At 40.9% G+C, this 22,120-nt stretch overlaps 1 protein-coding gene across 1 annotated transcript; it reads right to left on the bottom strand.

Annotated features, from left to right (window-relative positions):
• Nucleotides 1-856: 856 nt before the first annotated feature.
• Nucleotides 857-19,669, bottom strand: LOC119496851 (CTTNBP2 N-terminal-like protein). The gene is made up of 7 exons (XM_037784470.1): nt 19,512-19,669; nt 14,396-14,500; nt 6,514-6,747; nt 5,102-5,209; nt 3,069-3,257; nt 2,784-2,954; nt 857-2,640 (listed from the first exon to the last, which is right to left on the bottom strand). The coding sequence occupies exons 1-7, from the start codon at nt 19,548-19,550 to the stop codon at nt 1,693-1,695; spliced, it is 1,794 nt and encodes a 597-aa protein (XP_037640398.1). The 5' UTR covers nt 19,551-19,669; the 3' UTR covers nt 857-1,692.
• Nucleotides 19,670-22,120: the final 2,451 nt, after the last annotated feature.

Genomic DNA, 22,120 nt, shown 5'->3' with positions numbered 1-22,120 from the left:
TACTAAAACACTAAACTGTATCCATACTGCAGAAGGCTACATTAAACAGGAACATGAAACAATAAGAAAATCAGTATCGTCAATATGTAAATCATTATCTAAAGATGCTCTATTGAAAGAAAATTTCTATTTAAATGCATTTTCATTTGTAAGTGATTCATTTACTGTATTAGTTACACTATCCTTTCTTGGCCAAAAACTCTCATGAAGTAACTTTCTCATCTTATCTCATTATTGATTATCAGATTTTATTCGGCAGGACAACATTTTGTACTACTATTGTTATCAATAACATTCACTAATGCTTTGAATCTTAGTTGAACTGGCTAGATATGTATGATATACAATACAGATTAGCTTATTTACTTGTATTCCACTAAATTAGAGATGCACCAATAAATAGATTAATCAATTAGTCAATCAACGGAAAATGTATTTGGAAACAATTCTGATTAATGCAAAAATGCTAAACTTATTCCCTGCTTCTCAAATATGAAGATTTTATGCTTTTTTTGTGATAAGTCAACTAGATATCTTTGGATTTTAGACATTTGGTCGAACAAGACAAGCCATATGAATACATCACCTCAGGCAGTGAGACATTATAACAGCCATTTTCACAATTTTCGGACTTTTATAGATCAAATGATGAATCAATTAAACGAGAAAATAATCTGCAGATTAGTTGATAATGACTCATGATAATGATGAGTTGCAGCCCTACATTAAATCCTTCCAAGTCGCAGGCTGTAAACAGCTTCCCCTCATTGGATTAGTACTATTGTCAGCATTAATAACTACTGTACCACCTACTGGCAACATACAATTCCTATGAGAGTAAAAATACAGAGATAAATACGTTACAATCTTTGGGATTAATTTATTATATCCGTCACTTTCCAGCATTTACAGCACTGTAAAGGATCTGATAAAAGTAGAGATAACCTGCAGTTGTGTTATATTAATCAAAGCAATGGTTGACTATAAAATACATGTGTTTTATAATGAGTTCTTCTTATGAATGATCAAGATCTTAAAAAAGATACTGTACAATAGTATAAGATTATTATAACTGCAACATTAAAGTAATACATAAACCAAGCTCAGTACAACACTGAATAGATTAGATGATCTGTTGTGTTAAAGTAGTATACATCAATAACTAAGGAACATTTCTATAACTATAGACTTTTATAAAAACAACGGCGACGTACATATGAGTGCACACTGAAGACATACATTGTTCATTGGTCCAAGGACTACTTCTTACATTTGGTCTGAGAATTACAGTAATGACAAGCAACATACTCGGGAAAAATAAAACCTCTGCAGGTAATAAACTTGATTTGTAGTCTTTGGAAATATGACACCATAAAAAAAACGTAATATACTATAATAGTACGTTGTGCCCAACATATTGTATTGGTACATTTAAATCAGTTGTAACTCTTCATTAGTACCAGCTCTTTAACCACTACATAAAATAGTGCCTGAGCGCATAAAAAAAACAAAAATAAATCTAATAAATACAACAGTGTTTGAAGGGACCTCTGTTCAAATAAGAACAGGATATAAATCCTGTCATGTACAAAACAATATTTCAACAATCATACTTATGAGATGTGGATTAAACCATCGTGTCACGAGCAGAGTAGCAGCTGACTATAATTTCTTGACGCATCAAATGATCAGTTAATTAGAGGAAACCACCATGTCCAGTTCTTTGACTGCCTCCTGGCTGGAGGTGAGGCCACAGCTGCCTGAGAGCGGGCTGTCGGAGAAGTGGCTGGCGGACCGGGGCACGGCGGCCGGGGAGGGAGGGGCCTGTGCCAGACCGGGCTTCTTGGGGGGGATGGGTGGAGGGTTGCCTCTGTCTGCTCTGGGGATGGTGGGTGATCTGATCCCCTGTGGAAGAGCTCCCGCTGCCCTTCCGATGATCGGAGACAAGGGCGCCGCCAGGCTGCGGTAGTCCGTACCGAAGGGTGAATTGTTCGGTGCCGCGAGTTTCGGCGTGGCGCTCTGCTGCGCGGTCGTGAAGCGAGACAGGACTTGAGTGACGGTGCTCCGGGCCATCTGCTTGACCGGGCTGGCTTCTGGGGGAGAGCAGCTGGTCACGGGGGAGACATCCTTTGGCGAGAGGGGAAGAGCAGGCTGCGCTGGCGGGGACTGAGGCTCTGGGTCAACGGTACCCTGGAACTTATGACGAGCGGCGTGGAAGCGCTGGTTGATCCCGGCCTGGTAGGGAGACTGGTAGCCACCGGGGCTCGGGCTGCCTGGTGGACGTTTGGCGAGGACGGGCGAGGCGCAGGGGGAGGAAGGAGGGAGAGTGGAGAATGATGTCTGATGAATTGGAGAATTTTCATTCCCATTCTGTACACAGATGTTATCTGAGAGAGCGTTGTTTGGATCGTGGTGCCCGTTGGTCTCCATCGGACAGTGGTGACCGTTGACTCTTAGCTGCGCGGGTTGCTCGTTTCTGTCTTCCTCAATGTCCTCGACCGCAATAGTGCCAAATGCTGTCTTTCCTAGAGGAACTTTTGTGGCCCACTCCTCTCCTTCTGCCTCTACTGGAGCTGTAACTGCCTCCCTAACGTCTCTCATCATATTCACCTCCTCCAGTTTCCCCTTCAGCTCGTCTACCTGATCACAAAATGGAGAGAAAGAGATTAATTACAAGCAGACATTTTTGCTGTAGAATGCGAGCTAATTAGATGAAATAACTTTCAGTAGTTAATGTGCAATCTGCTGCCACCTGCGTGATGAATGTGCTCGAGTGTTCGCACCTGTTGTTGTAGCTGACAGCAGTGAGCTTCCTCCTTCTTCAAACGCGAGCGGAGCTGCTCTCGCTCCGTGTCGAACTCGGCCAGCTGCTCCTCCACCCTCGCCTCCATCCTCAGGGCTCTCCTCCTCTCGTCCTCCAACTCTTCTCTCAGGGCCTGACAAGCCTCCTTCTCCTGCGTAAGGGGAAAAAAGTCTGTTCACCCGGAGAGCCAAATATATCCAGGCCCGACATTTGTAACAAAAAAAAGTAAACAAACTGCCTAACTTGGATTCCCAAATGTTAATACCTTGTCCAGTTTGCGGTTCAGCTCGGTCAGCCGGTGACCCTCCTCCAGAGCCCTGGTGCTTGCCCACTTGCACTCTTTGGCCAAAGCGCAGGAGAGCTGTTTGTGCTGAACCCGTTCTTCTTCTAGCTGGTCGGTAATCCGCCGCTGTTCTTTTTCCAACCGCCGGACCTGGCTCCGCTCAAAGTCCAGCTACAAAGACCGAGACAAGCACACAATTAACACTTGTTAGAGAGGTAGTAAACATTGTTTCGTTTTAGATGTTGTCAGTGGTTTCATTAGACTTTCTCGTTGTCCGCCATTCTGATGGACAGGGTTGTAAAAATTATGTCATAATCTATTATTGCCCGTCATTTTGTATTTGCATTTTTTAATGACAATAAGACATATGCCATATTTAAATGTGGAGTCTGTGATTCTAATCCAATACACTTCTTTGTCAAATTCAGCGATCTCCTCATGGTCTGTTATGGTCCGGTGTTGATGCACAGCCCGGGCTTTGTAAATAGGAAACAAACAAAGTGGGTTTGAACCAAGCCACGAGGGCTGCCCTACCGAATGTCATTTTTTACATTCAAAACTTCTATTGAGGTTTTTTTAAATGAAGCTTAGATTGTTAATAAGCTACAGGTGCAAGCCTTCTTTTGTGTGCCGCAGCAAGTGGGAGAGCAAATAGTTTTTGACCACAGTGAAAATGTTGTTTTTAAAAGGCTAAACGGCAACAAATGTGGACTGAAGCAGAATATTTCGTTAGATAAAAACATGTTGTGAATTTTGAAATGATTAAAGGGTACTGTTTGTAACTTCTTATAAGTATAAATCATTGCGGGTCGGTGTCCCATGTGCGCTCACGTGTGGCTACGCTGTTCTGACTCAGAAAGTTATAAGAAGTTATATCTAGTGAAGCCCGTCTTGCAAAACAGTGTTGGCTCTTCCTGCTTCGGCCTCCCGACCGCGGTCAGAAGACATAGGGGAGACCGTAGCTTTGGTCTCCAGGGCTGGAGTCGATGCTGTGTCTGCTCCTCTGCCTGCTTGCCTTCACTCACACACCGCGCTCGTTCTCACTCTCTCTCTCGCTCCACCTCTCACGTGCATGCACGCACACTACACACTGCAGAAGAGTTAGTTTAGCTCTGAGAATATCTAGTGAATGTACAGTGGACGTTTGTGCAGAAATAAATGCTGCAGCTCCTCCAGACCAACAGAGGTTTGCCGTGTCGTTCCCTGCTGCTGAGCGAATAGACTGTGCTCCGGAGCGAGTAACGTTATCGTCTCCGGCTGGGGCTGCGGTGTCTCCCTCCGGCTGCGGTCGGGAGGCTGAAGCAGGAAAAGCCAACACTAGGATCAGCAGTGATTCATGGAGATACCTTCGTCTGGTCAGCTAACATTACTGTTACATTACTGTTTTGAGCGATGCTCGTTCATGTCTATGTAGAGCGAGCGCGAGCAAAAGGACGCTGACTTTCGTTGACTTACGGCCAAAGGTGTCGCTGTTAACAAGCAATTTCTGATTATTACAGAGATTCCCTTTAAGTTACATCAATCTTTTTTCAATAGCAACATTTTGACTTTTGGACTGAGGACTGAGAAAGCAGCGCACACGGAGGCGCTGCCGGCCCTGCTGTGTTAAATAATTAATGTAGACTACAGAACAAGTTTATAGATTATGCATTTATAAGGGCATGGAGAGAAAAGATGACAGGAGACCCGACACCGACCAAGTGGTTACTTTCCATGTCAACACACAAGAAGCAGCAAAAGAATCTGTTTTTTTCCGTAGTCTTTGCCTCGGACAGACAACGTTTTCATTTGCTTCTGAAAGCTGAACCCTCGCTCTGCTGCCACACTGGAAAAAAAATCTGTCAATGACGGAAAATATTCAGTTCACACGACCTCTGGACGGTGTGGATGGTTACGGTTTACTTCAACACTTCAGTTCCTTTAAAGCGCCACTAATCACTCATTGACTCCTATTTGATTAAAATTTTGGAAAAATATTTACAGTGCATTCCACACCACTATTAATTAGAGGGCACCTGTTGTTGTAAGCGCTCCCTCTCCTTCTCCAGGATGTAAGTGACATCATCTCCCTCCGCTGTGTCCTCAGCATGCCTCCTCTTCTCCTCCTCCAGATCTGCAATGACCTGAAGCAAACACAGCGGGGAGACAAAGAGTCAGGAGTGAAATGATCTCACATGACTTTTTATTCTGCTTCATATTAATAACCAATAACGGTTATTTTAAAGCAATATGATTACTAGCATTGTAAGCAAAAAGGCTGATAGCAGTTAAGCTAAACGGCTACATAAGTCAACTCATCTAAATGAGTACCGTGTTCAGCCCGCCTGTGCAGAGAAAAGTATAGTCTTCGCTCTGTGGTTTTACAAAGCCTTAGATGATGGATTGTTTTGTGTTTGTACAGTTCCAAGAGATGCAATGGGAATCATTATTTGCCTCAGACAGTAATTTAAATACATACCAAAACAATACATGACTTTATTGATTTTAGACATTTTACTATAAACTATGTGAGGTTTAACTTCTGCCTCGTATTCTTCAATGCAAAACACATGTTTTTGTGTTCTGTGTATTCAAATACTCCTATAATATTGATACTGAAGCATGACTTGGGTCAACCCATTGTATTTTTGCCGTCAGAAAGCACATCAAAAGTTTTAAAATCTGCCTGTAGTTACTGATGTGTTTCATGTAAAACTAATTTGATATTAACAGAAATGAGGTAATCACACAGATTAGGCATATTGTCCTTGCACATATGTTTAACTCATAATGAAATCAGGAGACAATGAGGTGAAACAAAAGAAAACTGGAAATATGACATCAGAGTGCAGGTATTTTGTTTTTCTTAGTTCATGTCTCACCCTGAAGAACTTTTTGGATGTATTCATACCTCTTGGAAATAGTTCATGCTGAAAAACAAAGTTGTTTTTAGCTGCGACCAGCAGCTTTATAGCTTGCTCGGTCAGATGGTTTATCTAGAAAAGATTTCCCCACCCTTTTGGGTCACAGGTTTTGCCCTAGGAGGCTGAAGTTTGCCATTGAGGTCAAGTGTTTGCGAGGTTGTGTGTGTGTGAATGCGTCGATGCATGCGCATACTTGGTCACAGCTATTGCGAATTCATGCTTTTTAATTTTTATTTTGCTGTTCCTGGGAAAAAAATATTTTGGAAACAAATGGTTTTAATGAAGAGGGATGCTTTAATCACAGCAGTTTTGTGTAGCAAGCTTTTGTTGCCAGCAGTTTTTATATATTGCAACTTTAGGAAAGATATCCTCATTGCTCATGCTCATTTTTTCAATATTTTCCAGCACTAAGTGAGGCCAGCTTTCATCTTTTTATGTTTCCCAATTGATTTTTTTTTAATCCACACAAGCAACCAACTCATCTCTGCCTCCCCTAATTAAGAACCACAGACATCCACACCCACCCTTCTGTGCCTGCTTTCCGCTGCAGCCAGCTGGGCCAACATCTTCTCCTGCATCCTCCTGCAGTGGCTCACCACCAGTTTGAGAACCACCAGAGGGTTGGAGGTAGAGGAAGAACAGCCCGGATCCGTGTTCTGGTCCCCGACCGCCTCGCTGTCTCTCTGCAGGGCCAGGAAGGGGTCGCTGAGGTTGTACCTGCTGTAGCGCTCCTGGATGAACAGCTCTTTACGCTGGGCCTGAAGAGATGAGATGAGAAGAGAAGAGTGAGATGGGAGGGGCAGGGATCGATAAAGTAGTTTAGTGCAGTATGTGATCTGAAGGTTATGTGGTAGAAAATGTTCATGAGTGGAATTGCTTGGCTTGTTAATGCTGTTGCAAGAATTAAAGGATTGTAACTTGGCCCTAGTATGTGAATCTTCTCTTGGATCACTTTTCTGGCTTTTGAGACTTCCAGTCTGAGTCTCAGCTGTCACTGGAGGCTTCTGTATATACATTTTCGAAGAGACGTTTTAGTTAGTGGCATGACTGTAGGGATGACGATGTCGGTCGGTCGGTCCAACACTTTGATCCAGATGAGCTGGCAACCTCCAGGTCTGAAAAATGAAGCCAATAAGGAAGTGCCTTAAACTTGCATTCTCTCCAATAGCCAGCAGGGGGCGACTCCTCTGGTTGCAAAAAGAAGTCTGATTGTATAGAAGTCTATGAGAAAATGAACTTCTCACTTGATTTATCACCTCAGTAAACATTGTAAACATGAATTTATGGTCTCAATCGCTACTTTCAAGTCTTCTTCAATACAGCATGATGTTCATTTAGTGAATTATGGTACCATTTAGAGTCAAATAGACCATAAAGCAGGGGATGCTTTAGGGCGTGGCTACCTTGTGATTGACAGATTGCTACCACAGCGTTGTCCAGTCTGGGAGTTGTCCATATTTTTCGTCGTAGAATTTTAACACTTTCACAGTGTGTTTTCAGTTTATGAAAGTTAATTGTAACATTTTTGGTCACCTAAAAATGTCTTATTCAGCATTCAGTTGTAATTAGCTCTATCCTCTCATGTCACTTCTGGTTGCAAAAAACAAGATGGCGACAGCCAAAATGCCGAATTTGAGGCTTCAAAACGTCAGTCCACAAACCAATGGGTGACGTCACAGTGACTACGTCCACTTCTTATATACAGTCTATGGTCCAGACATTCATAAGTCTCAGATGATTCATCCTAATAACTTCGGTGACGTCACCAGCAGGTAAAAATTCTCACTCATCCAGTGAAATTATCTCAAGTATTCAATGGATTTCCATGAAATTTGGAACACACATTCATGTACCCCATCCCCGTTGGGATGAATTTTAACACATTTGGTGAGCTTCTTACTTTTCAGCTGGCGCCATTATCAGGGCAAAATTTTAATTTGTCAAATACTTTGGTTTATGAAAAAATACTTGCAAAACTGATGAAGTTTCTATACAATGGACTGGTCATTTCAGAAGTCATTATCATTCAGTCAAAACTTGAACTTTGAAGCTGTTATGATGTGATTCTATAGTAATCCCTGACAGTTATGATTTAACTCACATTTAAACAGGAAATCAAATACTGCGTTCCACACCCCATGACCAACATCTATAATACTACAGTGGTAAATGATCTGCAGATAAAGACAAGGGGAAAAGAGCGGGAGAGGAAATGCACAAACATGCAAGAAAAAGAGTGCTAGCATGAGGAAGGAGCAACAGATGGTGTGTGTCTGTCTATCTTTAGCAGGACAGCTGCTCTGGACTGGGCCTTGGCCAAGGCAGACCTGTTTTCTGTTTAACACATGACAAAGAAGGGATAATAGCAGCAAGACATTTTAGGTTCAGCAGATGCCTTTAGGCCTACTGTGAAAAGGGGCTGAAGTGAGAGAGAGGAGGAGGAGGAAGGCTGCAGAGGAACTAGCAATGTGTCTTCGTGAGGTTTCAACAAAAGAGGATCAAAAGATTAGAGAGAACAGTATCCTCTCTGGCAGGGTGAGGACAGAGCTCCTGATGACTGATACCAAGATTACTTGAGAAGTTTAAAATGCAGTCAAGAGTGTGGATGGGCCCGCAGAGCAATATTCAGCCGATTCACTGTTCTTATAGAGCTGCTGAGAGTCACTGTCACTGTGTGTGTGTGGGTGTTACAGCTGTGTTACAGCCGAGCACACAGGTATATCATAACCCCTCCCAAACGGCACTTTATTGGCGTAGAACTACGACTATTTGCACCGATCCAACTTTTTCTCATCCGACACCAATTCTGGTACCTCAGCTCACGTGTCAGCCAAAAATACAGAGTACTGATACGATACCAGTACCTTATTTTTACTAGGGCTGTCAAAGTCATAGTTGTTTTAACGCCACTAATTTCTTTAATGCATTAACGCAATTTGATATTTAGGCGGTTGTAGCGGACTCTTATGTCATACTAGCTTGTCGCGAAAGAGGTTAAATACGCCCCAAACTTGCGCTAAATTTTTGCAAGAAAAGACTGACATGGCCATTTTCAAAGGGTCCCTTGACCTCTGACCTTAAGATATGTGAATGAAAATGGGTTCTATGGGTACCCACGAGTCTCCCCTCTACAGACATGCCCACTTTATGATAATCACATGCAGTTTTCGGCAAGTCATAGTCAAGTCAGCACACTGACACACTGACAGCTGTTGTTGTCTGTTGAGCTTGAGTTTGCCATGTTATGATTTGAGCATATTTTTTTTATGCTAAATGCAGTACATGTGAGGATTTCTGGACAATATGTGTCATTGTTTTGTGCTGTAAATTGATTTCCAATAATAAATATGTACATACATTTGCATAAAGCAGCATATTTGCCCACTACCATGTTGATAAGTGTATTAAATACTTGACAAATCTCCCTTTAAGGTACATTTTGAACAGATAAAAAATGTGATTAATCGCCTTTAAATATTCTAATTGGTTGACAGCCCTACTTTTTACCCAAATTCAAATCTGTATCTTACTGTGTGGACTTTATTGAAAACCGTTTCTTCATGTAATTTAACATGACGGATTGCTTTGGCATTAAAAGTCTGCAACCCACTGTAACTGAAGGCATGTAGGATACACTGCATTTTGTAAAGACACAATGACAAAGAAACTGGATGTAACGTGGACCAGTCACATCATGCCTGATTCAAGGTCTGCTTAATAAGGTATGTATTGGATCAGTGCATCCATAATTCCTGTATAATTTCTTCGGACTACGTATAATTGATATGAAAGTCAAACACTTGCAGCGGTAATCGCAACAATTTGACATGCGTGACATTTTTCATAAAAAGACAAAATTTATGTCAAGCAAATAAGAGTTAGTTAACTCAGTATGAAAAATACAACAAGTGACGATTGATGGCAAATTCAAGCAGTATTCCAGATCAGATCAGAGGCTTTGTGATTGTCATCTTCAACAATATTAGCTCATCTGGCACAAAAAGAGAGAGGGCAAGGCTGCGAGGCTGTTATTTGATCCAGTCCGCTGAGGACTGTGTGAAGGCGGATCAAACAGAGTGGAGGGGTGAAACAGGAAAACACAGGATGCCCAGGAGAATTCAAAAATGCCTCTCGAACGTGGGCGCTATCTAAAGCACAATGACCACACAGCACCTCAACATAAGTCTTGTGTGGGATGAAGAGTATATTTTCTTCCCTTTGTTTATACAGCACAGGCTTCACATCTAATTGACTGAGAAAAAACATGACATTTGTCTGCCAAAGAGCTTCATTTGAATGCATACTTGTGATTTATGTAAACACTAAAGCTAAAAATGGAATACATTTAGCCAGATTTTATACTATCCATCAATTTGTTTTCTCTAAAAAGGTGGATATCTGGTTTTGAAGATGAATCTTCAAAGAGAAATCTGTCTGCAGACTTGGCAGACAGCCCATCCCTGTTCCCGTCAATGACTGTCTGCTCTGTATGTGTCATTTTACGGTCGATGATTAAATATGCTTAGATCAGGTTTCCATTCTTGACACTTAAGGATATATACAGTATAGTCAGTCTGACTTCCACTGATGCATGCAATACTAACAAAAAAGCCCACTTAATTTATAAGCCATTGCTCATACAAGAGGAAAACTTTTTTGAAACACACAAAGAAAACACATTTAATGTAGACTTGTGTGAGAGTTCACTGTTTTCCTTGTTATTTTCTATTTCATAACTGGATAATTGGCCTTTAAAAAGCTATTTTTTTTCTAATTCACAGGACCCCTATTATACAAAACTTCACTTCTAAACACAGACTGTCTCTCTCAGCTCTCTTCCTCGCCCCTCAATGCACAGACAGACTTCCACAACACAAAGGGAGGCTGTTTTCCTCTGCATCAATCCTCCACCGCTGCAGCGAGGGTGGAGGAAGTGAAAAGAGGGATTACGGGAAACATTAATACTTAACACCCAAATCTACCGGAACCTAATCGCTACATCGCACTGTGCACGAACAATATCCGTAAACATTCGGTGCATGGCTGCTATGCATCACAGTCTACCTCCATTATTCATGCTTTTGTCTGTTGGCTACAGTTCTTGGCAACTCGCGTGCTTTTGCTTGGGAAGTATTTTTGTGCCACGGCTGCACTGGTTCCAGTCTAGCTTATCTTTTGCTGACACATGCCTGGACTCTTTCAGTTGTGCAACGTTGGCGACGAGATCCGTATAATACTGAGGGAAGGTGATATGTGAACTTCTTACCCTAGAGTCCGATATATTTCAGAGCTGCTTGAGCAGATTGCTAAATACCCAGAAATGCTCATGCATGTAAACGGTAAGGAAATGGATGTCTGAAGAATACTATCCACCACATGATTGTGGACAGCAACTGACACTGAATCCAATCAGCTGATGCATCTCGAAGCTATAAACGAGGCAATTTTTCCCCAATTTCAGTGCTGTCCCATTACCAAAGACCACACACACACACACACACACACACACACACACAGAAAACCTGTTTTTAAGTACGTCCATTTGGAAGCTCTAGTCGACCACACCACGTGAACTCGACAGTTAATTAAAAGGCTCATTTCCATATTTGAGTCCCCTTTGAACTTAAAGTAAAGACTCCTATTCGTTTCCCAAAGCAAAAGGCACTACTGGATCACTGCGGAGCTTTGTGTGCCAAATACGAGCATTGCCAGAGACTTAACTTCCTTTTGAAAGCCACAGCGTGAGCAGCTGCAGCAGTGAGTCACAAAGGGGGAAAAAATGTAGCGGATAGTTAGAATGCCATTGATAGTTCTGCATAATTAAATATAGAGGACCGTAGAAAAACCGCATCATTAACTTCACATCCTGTACTTGCACTACATCCTGTAGAAAATCACTGATAAGAATGTTAGATTTTTAAAAGCACTGAGAGTGGAGACTACACCATGAAAACCAGCTCCTGTACTTTTAACTAGATGAGCAAAGAGTTGAACAGTGGCGTTATTACTATGGTGATTTGTGGTTGAGCAAAAACATATCTCACATGACACTCTGTGTAGTGGTGACACATCAGTTAAGACTGACATGAGCATCATGACTGGACTTACTTCTCTAATTACTGTTAGTCCATGTGCAATCATATTGCAAGAACAAGACTCAGTCTACCGCCAGGCTAGCAGCTCTGTGAATCTGTACTTAGACATGGCAGCACTTTTAGCAAAATGCTAACATCAGTTTAGCCCGTTTAATGTATAATAATTATGTGACTATAGTCTAATGACTGTGTCATTAGTTTGGCAGGTATTTTGTAATAAACCTCTTGACAAATTAACATTTTGACCTGATGATGGCGCTAGATGAAAAGTGAAAGGATCACCAAAAAGGTTTTTCAATTAATTTCAATTCAATTCATCCACTCAAAACCACAACTGTCAACCTAGTAGGTGAACTAGTAGGGGTGGGAATCAACAGAGGCCCCACGATACGATATTATCACGATACGTAGTCATGATATAATCTTATTGTGATTTTAAACATTCTGTGATGTGCTGATATTGCGATAAGATATATTGTGATTTATTACCTTTTTCCAAATGCAAATTATGCAGTTTGTAACATCTGTTTTATCTAATCAGTTTTCACTCTCTTCATCTCAGGGTTTTCATTCACATATATTGAGGACAGAGGTCAAGGGACCCCTTTGAAAATGGCATGCCAGTTTTTCCTCGCCAAAATTTAGTGCAACTTTGGACTCCACTTTGATTTAACATTCTTCCCAACAAGCTAACATGACATGGGTTGGTACCAATCGATTCTGTAGGTTTTCTGCTTTCATATGATACCAGTATCTTTGCCCGCTACAACCTCTGAAAGACAGAACAGTAGCGGCCGGGCCTGCCAGCGGACTGTTAAAAGGTTAATAGTTTATAAAATAAAAGATCAATAGTTGACATCTGTGTATTGATACAATATTGCCATGTAAAATATCCTGATACTATGCTGCATTGATTTATTTATTTTTTTCCCCCACCTCTGTTCTCAAGGGACCATGACTATTTGTACAAAATATCGTGCCAATCCATTTAGTGGCTCTTGAGATACATAACTGGATAAGTGAAAACTTTGACCCATCCAAAAACTGTTGAGATATTTCATTCTGGACCAAAGTGATGGCCGACAGACAAACACTGCCATCCGTAGAGCCATGCTGCTAGAGTGGTTAAAAACAAAACAAATGTATGGGGTGATGTTTTACTGATGATAATCTGCTCTCATGTGAGGGCGAGACCTACGATTCCTCATTGCCAATTCCTTAACAGTAGAACAGCAGAAAGGTATGAAGTCCTTTGGAAAAAAACATGCATGCTGTGCTGCAAGGACGAGATCAGTTCACCTCAAGAGATCGGTTTTCACTTACTCCCTGCAATTAATTTCCTGCAGGCCAGTGATCATACCCTTAATTAAAGCTCTGTACCAGTTAACACTGCAGCATTGATCCAATCCCAGACCTGAATGGGTTAACAGTTTGTGCCGGTGGAGCCATGAAAGGAGCACAGCCATATTCCCCTCAAGCTCTAGTTAAGGCCAATGTTTATTTGTTCACTCCTACTCTCGCTCGCATTGAGTCATCAGCGTGCTGTAAGTCTTCTTGCCTTAGATGGCCAGATCCCACGAGAGAGAGGTAGGAATGTGGTCTAGACACAACACATGAACATTCAGCAGTAGGCTCTCTCTAGTTCGCTGGCTGTCTCTGGCAGTTTGATCTTTCAATGGTGCATTTTACACCAGGAAAGTGAATAGCATTCCAAGAGCGTAACGGCCATAAAGCTCCAAAATTAATAGTGAGAATAAAGTCCGCACTAAATGTCTCAGAAAGGTACGGACCATCTTTTGCAGAAATGCTCCATCATTAAGTTGCTTATTCACTGCTTATCTTACGTTTGTGGTTTTTTCTAACAGCGTCACGATGATACAGTGTTACTGAAGTAAGTTTACAGCTACAGCTTTAAGTGCTTAAGGTTGTCCAAATATACTGAACGCTTGGAGTGTGTTGGTGACTGCAGGACACTGTGGGAAAAATAGCCTGACAATCCTTTAATTGAAACGCGGCATTAATCCCTCCGAGGCAAGACATCCTGACGTTAGCTGCTCTGTGCCAAACCATGTGTGTGTGTGTACTTTACATTGTGTCTGTATATATGTTTAAGTTCACTGGGATGTGTCTACTCATTTAATTTGTACGAAAAGTATGACTTCTGAGACAATGCCCTCAAATGAATCCACTCTCCAGAGACACAGACAATAGTTGGCTGCGAGCAAATTCAATGGATCCAGAGGAATATTAGATTGTGTGCAGAACATCACTTAAATGTTATAATTCTGTTACCAGCTCCATTGATCGGTACCTTTAGGGCTTCAATGACCAGGTCCCGGGCCTCCAGCTCTCCTTCCAGGATGCTGAAAAGCATCAGCAACTCTGGCTTGGTCAAACTCTCCATATTCAGCTTGGACTGTGAGGGATAAAGATGACAGAGAAGAATTTGGTTGACTAATTGCATTTAGATTGTATTTCTTAAAATTGATGCAAACAGACATGTTGTTTATATTATTCTTATCCATAAAAATAACTACTCTATTAGATTATTATTCAACTCAAAAGAGGAAACGCTGAGAAACGATACACTAAACGAGGAAAGAGACTGTCCCTCAAATCAGACATCCAGACAGACATCTGATCCATCTGATCCAGCCCGCTGATTTAGGAGCTTTATGTGGTTATTATCTTGGTAGGGAGTACTTTTGAAGCACAGAACCAGAATACAAAATATGCAGTAACATTTTTTCTCCTGTATGAAAGGGAACCAGACAGCTTATTTTTGGTGCAGTTCAGAGGTGCACTACATAACAAACCTATTTAAATAGTAAAGTGTGCGGTACAGCTCAAGCAAAATGTGAAGATATTCCATAAAAAAAATAAAACTAATGTTCTATAGATTAAGGGCCCTGACACACCAAGGGATGGTCGGCCGCCGAACAGTTTGGAACCGTCGGTGAGCTGTCGGTGTGTCCGTGTCGGAGGTTTTTCGGCTGATTCAGCATGTTGAATCTGTGGCGGAGCTCGTCGGTGAGAGAACTCACTCTGATTGGCGGTTCAGCTTAAACAAATCAGTACACGAGAAGAGAAATGGAAGTGAGGAAAGCAAGCCAATGAGTAAAGTCAAGAAGACACACACAGAAGGCTCTTCTCATTGTTCATCTTCAGCTCATCTGATCATTCCAATACACGGATATTTTCACAACGACATGGCCATCTGGAATGAAGCTAAGTGGTGATTGAGAGTGGTGTGAAAATGGTTGGCAAACGCCGCTTTGTTTCATGTATGTATCATAACAATGGCTTCTATATCCGCCCTCCTTGGTCTTCCGGTTTCCATATTTCAATGACAAATGCAGACTACTGCCGCCTGCTGGTGTGGAGAGTTATTTCCTCTCACAAAGGCGCAGAACGTACGTTGGCTGCAGTCTTTGCAGCGTGTTCAAATGCAACTTGTCCGCCAAGACACAGGCGAGGTGAGGCGACGCAACAGTCGGGCCTTCATCGCCGCTAGTTCTTTGATGTCAGCTTGGTGTGTCTGGGCCTTAAATAAATAAGTTACCAGGCATCTTAAACAACAGGAGTAAAGTGTTCCTTACTCATCTCATTGTCCTAGTGGGTTTTGGATATTTCGGCACAATGCGGTGACACAAACATGGCACCGATACAAGCTGCCATGTTCATCAGGCACAGATGGATCACATATCAAACAGCTTCCAGCATCCAAGCTGTTCCATCATCTGTCTCAATACATAAAAGCTGACAAACATATAACTTAACTTTTAAGTTCAGTGTTGAAAATAATATCATTTTGTTTTGTTTCCCCCCACTGCCTGTTCATTCATTCATAATGTGGTCCCGTCCGTCCCGTGACAGTTTTGTGTTGGGAAATGCGATGTGGTCTCTTTGTAGTGTCTCTGCACTCTAATCTCACAGCTGTGTTGCTTCTGCCGACAAGCCCTGCGGTGTCCACACCTCAAACATCCAACCGCACTCTCTGGCCGAGAGAACGTATGCGGGCCCCCCTCTTTGAAATAAGATCAAAGCTGTTGATGTTATTACACTAAGCATCCTTTTCAGATCAGCGCGTGGGACGTGTAGGATGGATGATCTACGCTTGCACTGGCTGAATACTGAATAAGAGACTCTAAGCTTGAATCACAAAAAATATTTCTTCTGAAATGTGGCTGAAGCATCTGAAATATTCTGTTGATCCACACCTGAACTAGCATTCGTTCGCTCTGCTCTGAGCACTGCGGTCACCACAACTTTCCACATCATGAAGTCACCCAGAGGAGGGGTGGGCTCATCTCTTGGAGCACTGGTTGCATAATGAGAGACAGGAGATCACCGGCCTTTCATATCAGAGCTGATAGCTACCATATTTTCCAGGCATCTTCAATAACATCAGCGATAGAGAAAGCTGAATAGCACTGAGCATATTTGCAGCCCTTAAATATACTGTGACACCGCTGTAGATGCAGAAATGAGAGGAGGACTGAGTTACGGCCTCATCCCTACAGCAGCGTCCTCTCACTAAAAGAAGGCACACAGTGTTTTTAGTTCTGCCTCCACCAGCACTCATGGTCTGTGGCTTAACCACAGGGGTAAAATGCTAATTAAACTACAGCACAAACACCTCCCTTGGTTTTGCTTTTTACAGGCTTGCTCGCTAATTTCACAGGCCGGCTGTAATCACCGTGCGACGAGCGTGCGTTACCGTGTTATGAGAAATGTCTGCCGCAGCAGGAGCCTGCATCATGTGTCATCACATGAGCTTGTTTAGGTCTTCATTATTTTGATATTATTTCACCTAATCCCAAGTTAGAGTTGGTAATCATGAGGGTACACAGACACTAAGAGATAGCATGGGAAATCCAAATATTCCCACACGGTAGCTCCACTTCCGATGACGAAAGCCCCTGTGTCCGTAATCCTTTTTTATCCGTGTTTGTTTTAAGCCTGGTCAGCCATGTGCCTCGTCTGCAACACTGTAAACTCATTAAAAACACATAGCAGCTTCTGCTGCAAAAACATATGCTTTGCTCCGGCACAAAAAGGCCCTCGGTGTGTGAGTAGCTGCTTTATGTGAACAGTTTAAGTGGAAAATTGACCTCTTTTTCACTAAATTCATATCCAAGTCCATTAAAAAATCCACTTTTCTTAGTCTGGGGACAGTTTCTAATAGGGATGCACCGATACGACTTTTTCAGTACCAATACAGATACCGATACCTGGGCTTTGGGTATCGGCCGATACCGAGTCAATACCAGTGTTTAATTAATAAGCTGTTTGCCTCACTGTGTGGAAGTGACTGGGATCATTCTATTATGTGTAAGGCAACATCAGGCTTGACTTAAACATTGTTTTATTAACTTTGTAAAACACAATGTGACCAATAAATACATAGATATATATTTATTTAAATGTTATTTATTATTAAAATAATAATCGTACACCAGCAACTTGATGAAAAAATCTTCAAAATTAACATGAATATATATAATATTTCAGATTACAATCCGACATCTAAAATATACACATACACATGTTGTCTCTGAACCTTTCAGTCACATCATCTTCCAGCTGGTTGTACTGGTAAGTAGGGCTGTGTATTGGCAAGAATCTGGCGGTACGATACGCATCATGATACAGGGGTAGCGATTCAATATATTGCAATACTGTAAGCAAGGTGATATATTGTGTTTTTAGTTTTTTTAAGTCAAATTTAATGAAAAATGTCATCGTATAAAGAACACACCAGAAATACCCCATTTTAGAATGGGCAAAAATAACACAGTTGTACTGCATGACCAAAACTGCATGGGATAATCATAAAGGGGAGACGCGTGGGTACCCATAGAACCCATATTCGTTTAGATATCTTGAGGTCAGAGGTCAAGGGTACCCCTTTGAAAATGGCCATGACAGTTTTTCCTCGCCAAAATTTTGCGTTAATTTGGAGCGTTATTTAACCTCCTTCACGACAAGCTATTATGACATGGTTGGTACCAATGAATTCCCTAGGTTTTCTAGTTTCATATGATGCCAGTACTTTTACTTACTTATTGCCAGACAGTATTTTTTACAAGATAAATTAAAAATCGATACGGTGTTTTGGAGAATCAATACAGTATCGCGATACTCGTGTGTATTGATACTTCTTACACACCTATACTGGTAAGGGAGAGGTAAAACAAATACAACGTGTGCATGAATACATGTCCCAGACTGTGAAACCTCTTTGGCCCACAGAATGAGGGTCAACTGAGGGGGAAGTACAGTAGCCTAATTGAGGTCTGCTCAATTTCCGTGTTGTGGTAATCAGGATGGCTGACCAGATGCAGCATGGCTGGATACTAAATTGGATTTGGTGGCCAACCTAATTTTCTCTGTCTGCCACTTACTTACTCCCTCAGCTTCCTGCCTATTGGCTTCTCATGCAGCCTAAACGTATTAAAAACCGAATAAATTAAACTAGAGTGTAGACACTGTGGAGTAAATAAGCTTTATCTAACAACTGGAGTCACTGTAGATTAATTTAATCGACTACCCATGACTATCAAACAGTCCTCACCATCAGTCTGACTGACTGAAGGAGATGACATGTCAATTTCAATTCAATACAATTCAATTTGCTTTATTGGCATGACTGTCAGGTGAACAATATTGCCAAAGCTTCAATTAAATAATAAAGACAAATAAAAAAAAAAGAACAAAATAAAAACAAAAACATATATACATACATACTGTATATATACAACTCATTAAGCAAATTACAAGGTATAGATATTAAAAAGAACATGCATGTAAATGGAAGAAAACAATAAACAAGTAATTAATGTTTGTTGTGTCAATAAAACAAACAAACAATAATTTATTTTGGCCTATGTTTTTATGTTTTCATTCTGTAGGCTATTGTTTTTATCTTTTTTAACTTGAGTAAAGCACTTTGTAACTGTTTGGAAAGGTGCTATACAAATAAAGTGTATTATTATTATTATTATTATTAATAATAATATATTGTAATATCAAAGGATAAATGTAAAAACAAAAAAACAAACCAAAAAAAACAAACCATGAAGTAGAGGAGTAAATAAAAGGCAGAGTGTGAGTTACATCTGTTATGTGTTGTTGTGGTTGTCTCTCAGGCTGTGACTGTCGCCTTTCTTCTTCAATCACAAGAGGATTTTAAACGATACATCTACATCTTTTAATGCACTTCTTTGCACGAACAAAGCACATCTTTAATCTGGAGAAGATGCAGTCCACACAGCTCGGCCTGTGTAGCCTTGACTACTGTTTTTGCTACATCTCTCTCTTTATCTTTTTGGACACAAAGTGTCTAAAACACGGTGAAACATTGCACATTATCGTCTCCAGCTTCACACCGCCGACACACAATCAGTTCCTGCGGATCTTCTTACCTTCATAAGGCCCTCTGAGCTCTTTGGAAACTCCAGCATGAACTTTTTCTCTCCTGTCAGGAGATTTGTTTTAACTTGATTTGCGTCCTCTGATCCAGACGCAGCAGGAACAGTTAGCGGCCCAAGCGACTGTTCTGACTGACAGCCGAGCCAGCCAATAAGAAGAGGCAGAGCTCTGGGCGCTGACCAATGAGAGACGAGCTTATGGGGGAGAAGGGGGCGGGACCATTGGAGAGCCCACCTCTCTGTCTTTGGTTGGATTTCTTTGTTTGGCATTTCTTTGAGTGCCTGCCTCTTTCTTAAGGAATCTCTTAAGAGTTTCAGCATGCTATTTTAATGACTTTACAGGTATTTTCCCACGAACGAAATGTTAAAACATGACATTTGGTTTGTTTTTGGTCCTAAACAGTGACTTTATAGTGACTTTATTACATGTTTATAAAGCATTGTAGGCTACTGATCTTGTTGTCATCTCTTGTGAAAATATTCCTATGTAATATTTCTATAATAATTGACAATACATTAATATGGTTTAGGGTTATACTGTTATAGCCTATAGGATGCAGTGGAAGACTACCATGAATACTCGCATCTTTACTCAATTAAAAGTAGTAATACCACAATTGAAAAATACTTTCATTTAAGTATAATTATGAAAGCTTCCACTTAAGTAGCCTATTAGTAGAAAATATACATAAAATATTATTTAACACAATAATAACAGTATCATTTAACATTATTTTAATGAATTGCATTATTGGAATAGCCTATTATTGATGCATCGATGTGTAATGTGTCATATTTAACTAGGGCTGCCCCCTCTTAGTTGATTAATCGGCTAATCTGTGGTTTTGTTCTTCGAATAAGATTTCTTTTGTCGATTAGTCTTTTTTTTTGTGCTTTTTTTTCATGCTGAATGACTTATTTCCAAGACACTTATGAGCACATCTCTGGTAAACACAAGATTTAAAGTGGTTCTTTTGTGTGATTCTTGTGTGAATCTCAGTTTTACACATCGTATGAGTGTTAGTCAGAATGTCTTTGGTCGAGGACCGCCCTACTTTTAACTACCTTATGTACTGTTGGGTAGTGGACTCTATAACAATGCAACACATTTTAGAATTTGATCATGCCTCGAGCCTCTTAACCGGAAATATAACTTGTAACTATAGCTGTTGGTTGGATTAAAAAAATAATACAATTTCCCTCTGAAATGTAGCGAAGTATGAGTGTGTAAAGTAAAATACTCAAGTGAAGTACAAGTACCTCAAAACCATTCTTAAGTATACAGTACAGCACTTGAGGTACCTAGTTTCTAAATTTCTGATAACATTAGATTTGATTTCATTGTGTTCTAAAACTACATGCACTCAACATACCTGTCCAAATATTCACAAACAAACAGATTCAATCCAATATGTCACTATGCACAGACAAAAACAAAAAAATTAAATCAATAATAATAATAATACAAACTACTACTAGCGTAATACAAACACGCTGTTTGAAAAATGAGGCATGACAGCATATAAACAAAACTCCATAGGTCATTTTATCTCACGGAGGCAATGAAAGATGCATTAAATGTTATAAATGTCACTATATAAACCATCTGTTGAATTATTCCAGTAAAGGCATACTTTGCATTGATTCCTGGATTTGTGGGATTACAGTATTATTGACTGCCATCTGGTGGCATAGTAGCTCAGTCTGCAGAGTTACGGGAAGCCTGTTAGAGAAAATGTCAATGGGTTTCTGAGTTCACCTGGGAAATCAAAAGTTTACAGACTGTAGATGGAGCTAATATAACCGCCAGCTTCAAACTAAAAGCACCGACAGCTCTCAGAACAGGAACAGTTGGAGATATTAAGGTACCCTGTGTTTCTGAAATCACAGAAACAGACTTTCTGCAACTCCCTGTCTCTTATTAGCAGCACTCAGGAACAACATAAAGTTGACCATGGAGGTCTAACTCTACAGGGGGGATACAGCTGTGTTGGTGTTTTTGTTGTTGTGGTTTTTGTCAGCCGTGAGGCACAGAGCTCCAGATGCCATATGACAACTATCACATGAGGTATTCACTGTGATGTAGAATCTGAAAATGAAAGGCTGTCAAGGCCTGTAATACGTAATAGCTGCCAGTAGAGTGCAATGCTCACACAACTCAAGTCAAAGTTACAGTAACCAAAGTGGATTTATCACCCAGTATACATGCAGAGAAGAATAGTATAGAAAATGCAGACTTTTCAACATGGATGAGCATATTGCACAGCATCAATCTGGCTGTAGGAAATGAGCAAAAAAAGAAATGAGTGCACTTTGGTGTGTTGGACAGCAATTTTGTGTGAAGTTACATATACCACCTTGTGTCAGCGCTAAATTGGCACAGTTTGCACAACAGAGAGCCTCCTATCTACAGTATGGCGGTGCAGCATATTTGTGCTATATATTCTGATATCTTGAGGGTATACAGAGAGCAAAGTCAGAGAATTGTCGCTTCTGATAGGCTGCCGGTGCAGGGAGAATCTCCAGCTTTAATAGAGAGTCTCTATTTCAGGCTCTTCAATTAAGCTGCTCTGTTAGCTCTGTGCAGCCTGCTGACTGGCTGC

The sequence above is a fragment of the Sebastes umbrosus genome, chromosome 1, assembly GCF_015220745.1.
Source record: "Sebastes umbrosus isolate fSebUmb1 chromosome 1, fSebUmb1.pri, whole genome shotgun sequence".
Taxonomy (NCBI): Eukaryota; Metazoa; Chordata; class Actinopteri; order Perciformes; family Sebastidae; genus Sebastes; species Sebastes umbrosus.
This window is presented reverse-complemented; position numbering and strand designations above follow the sequence as displayed.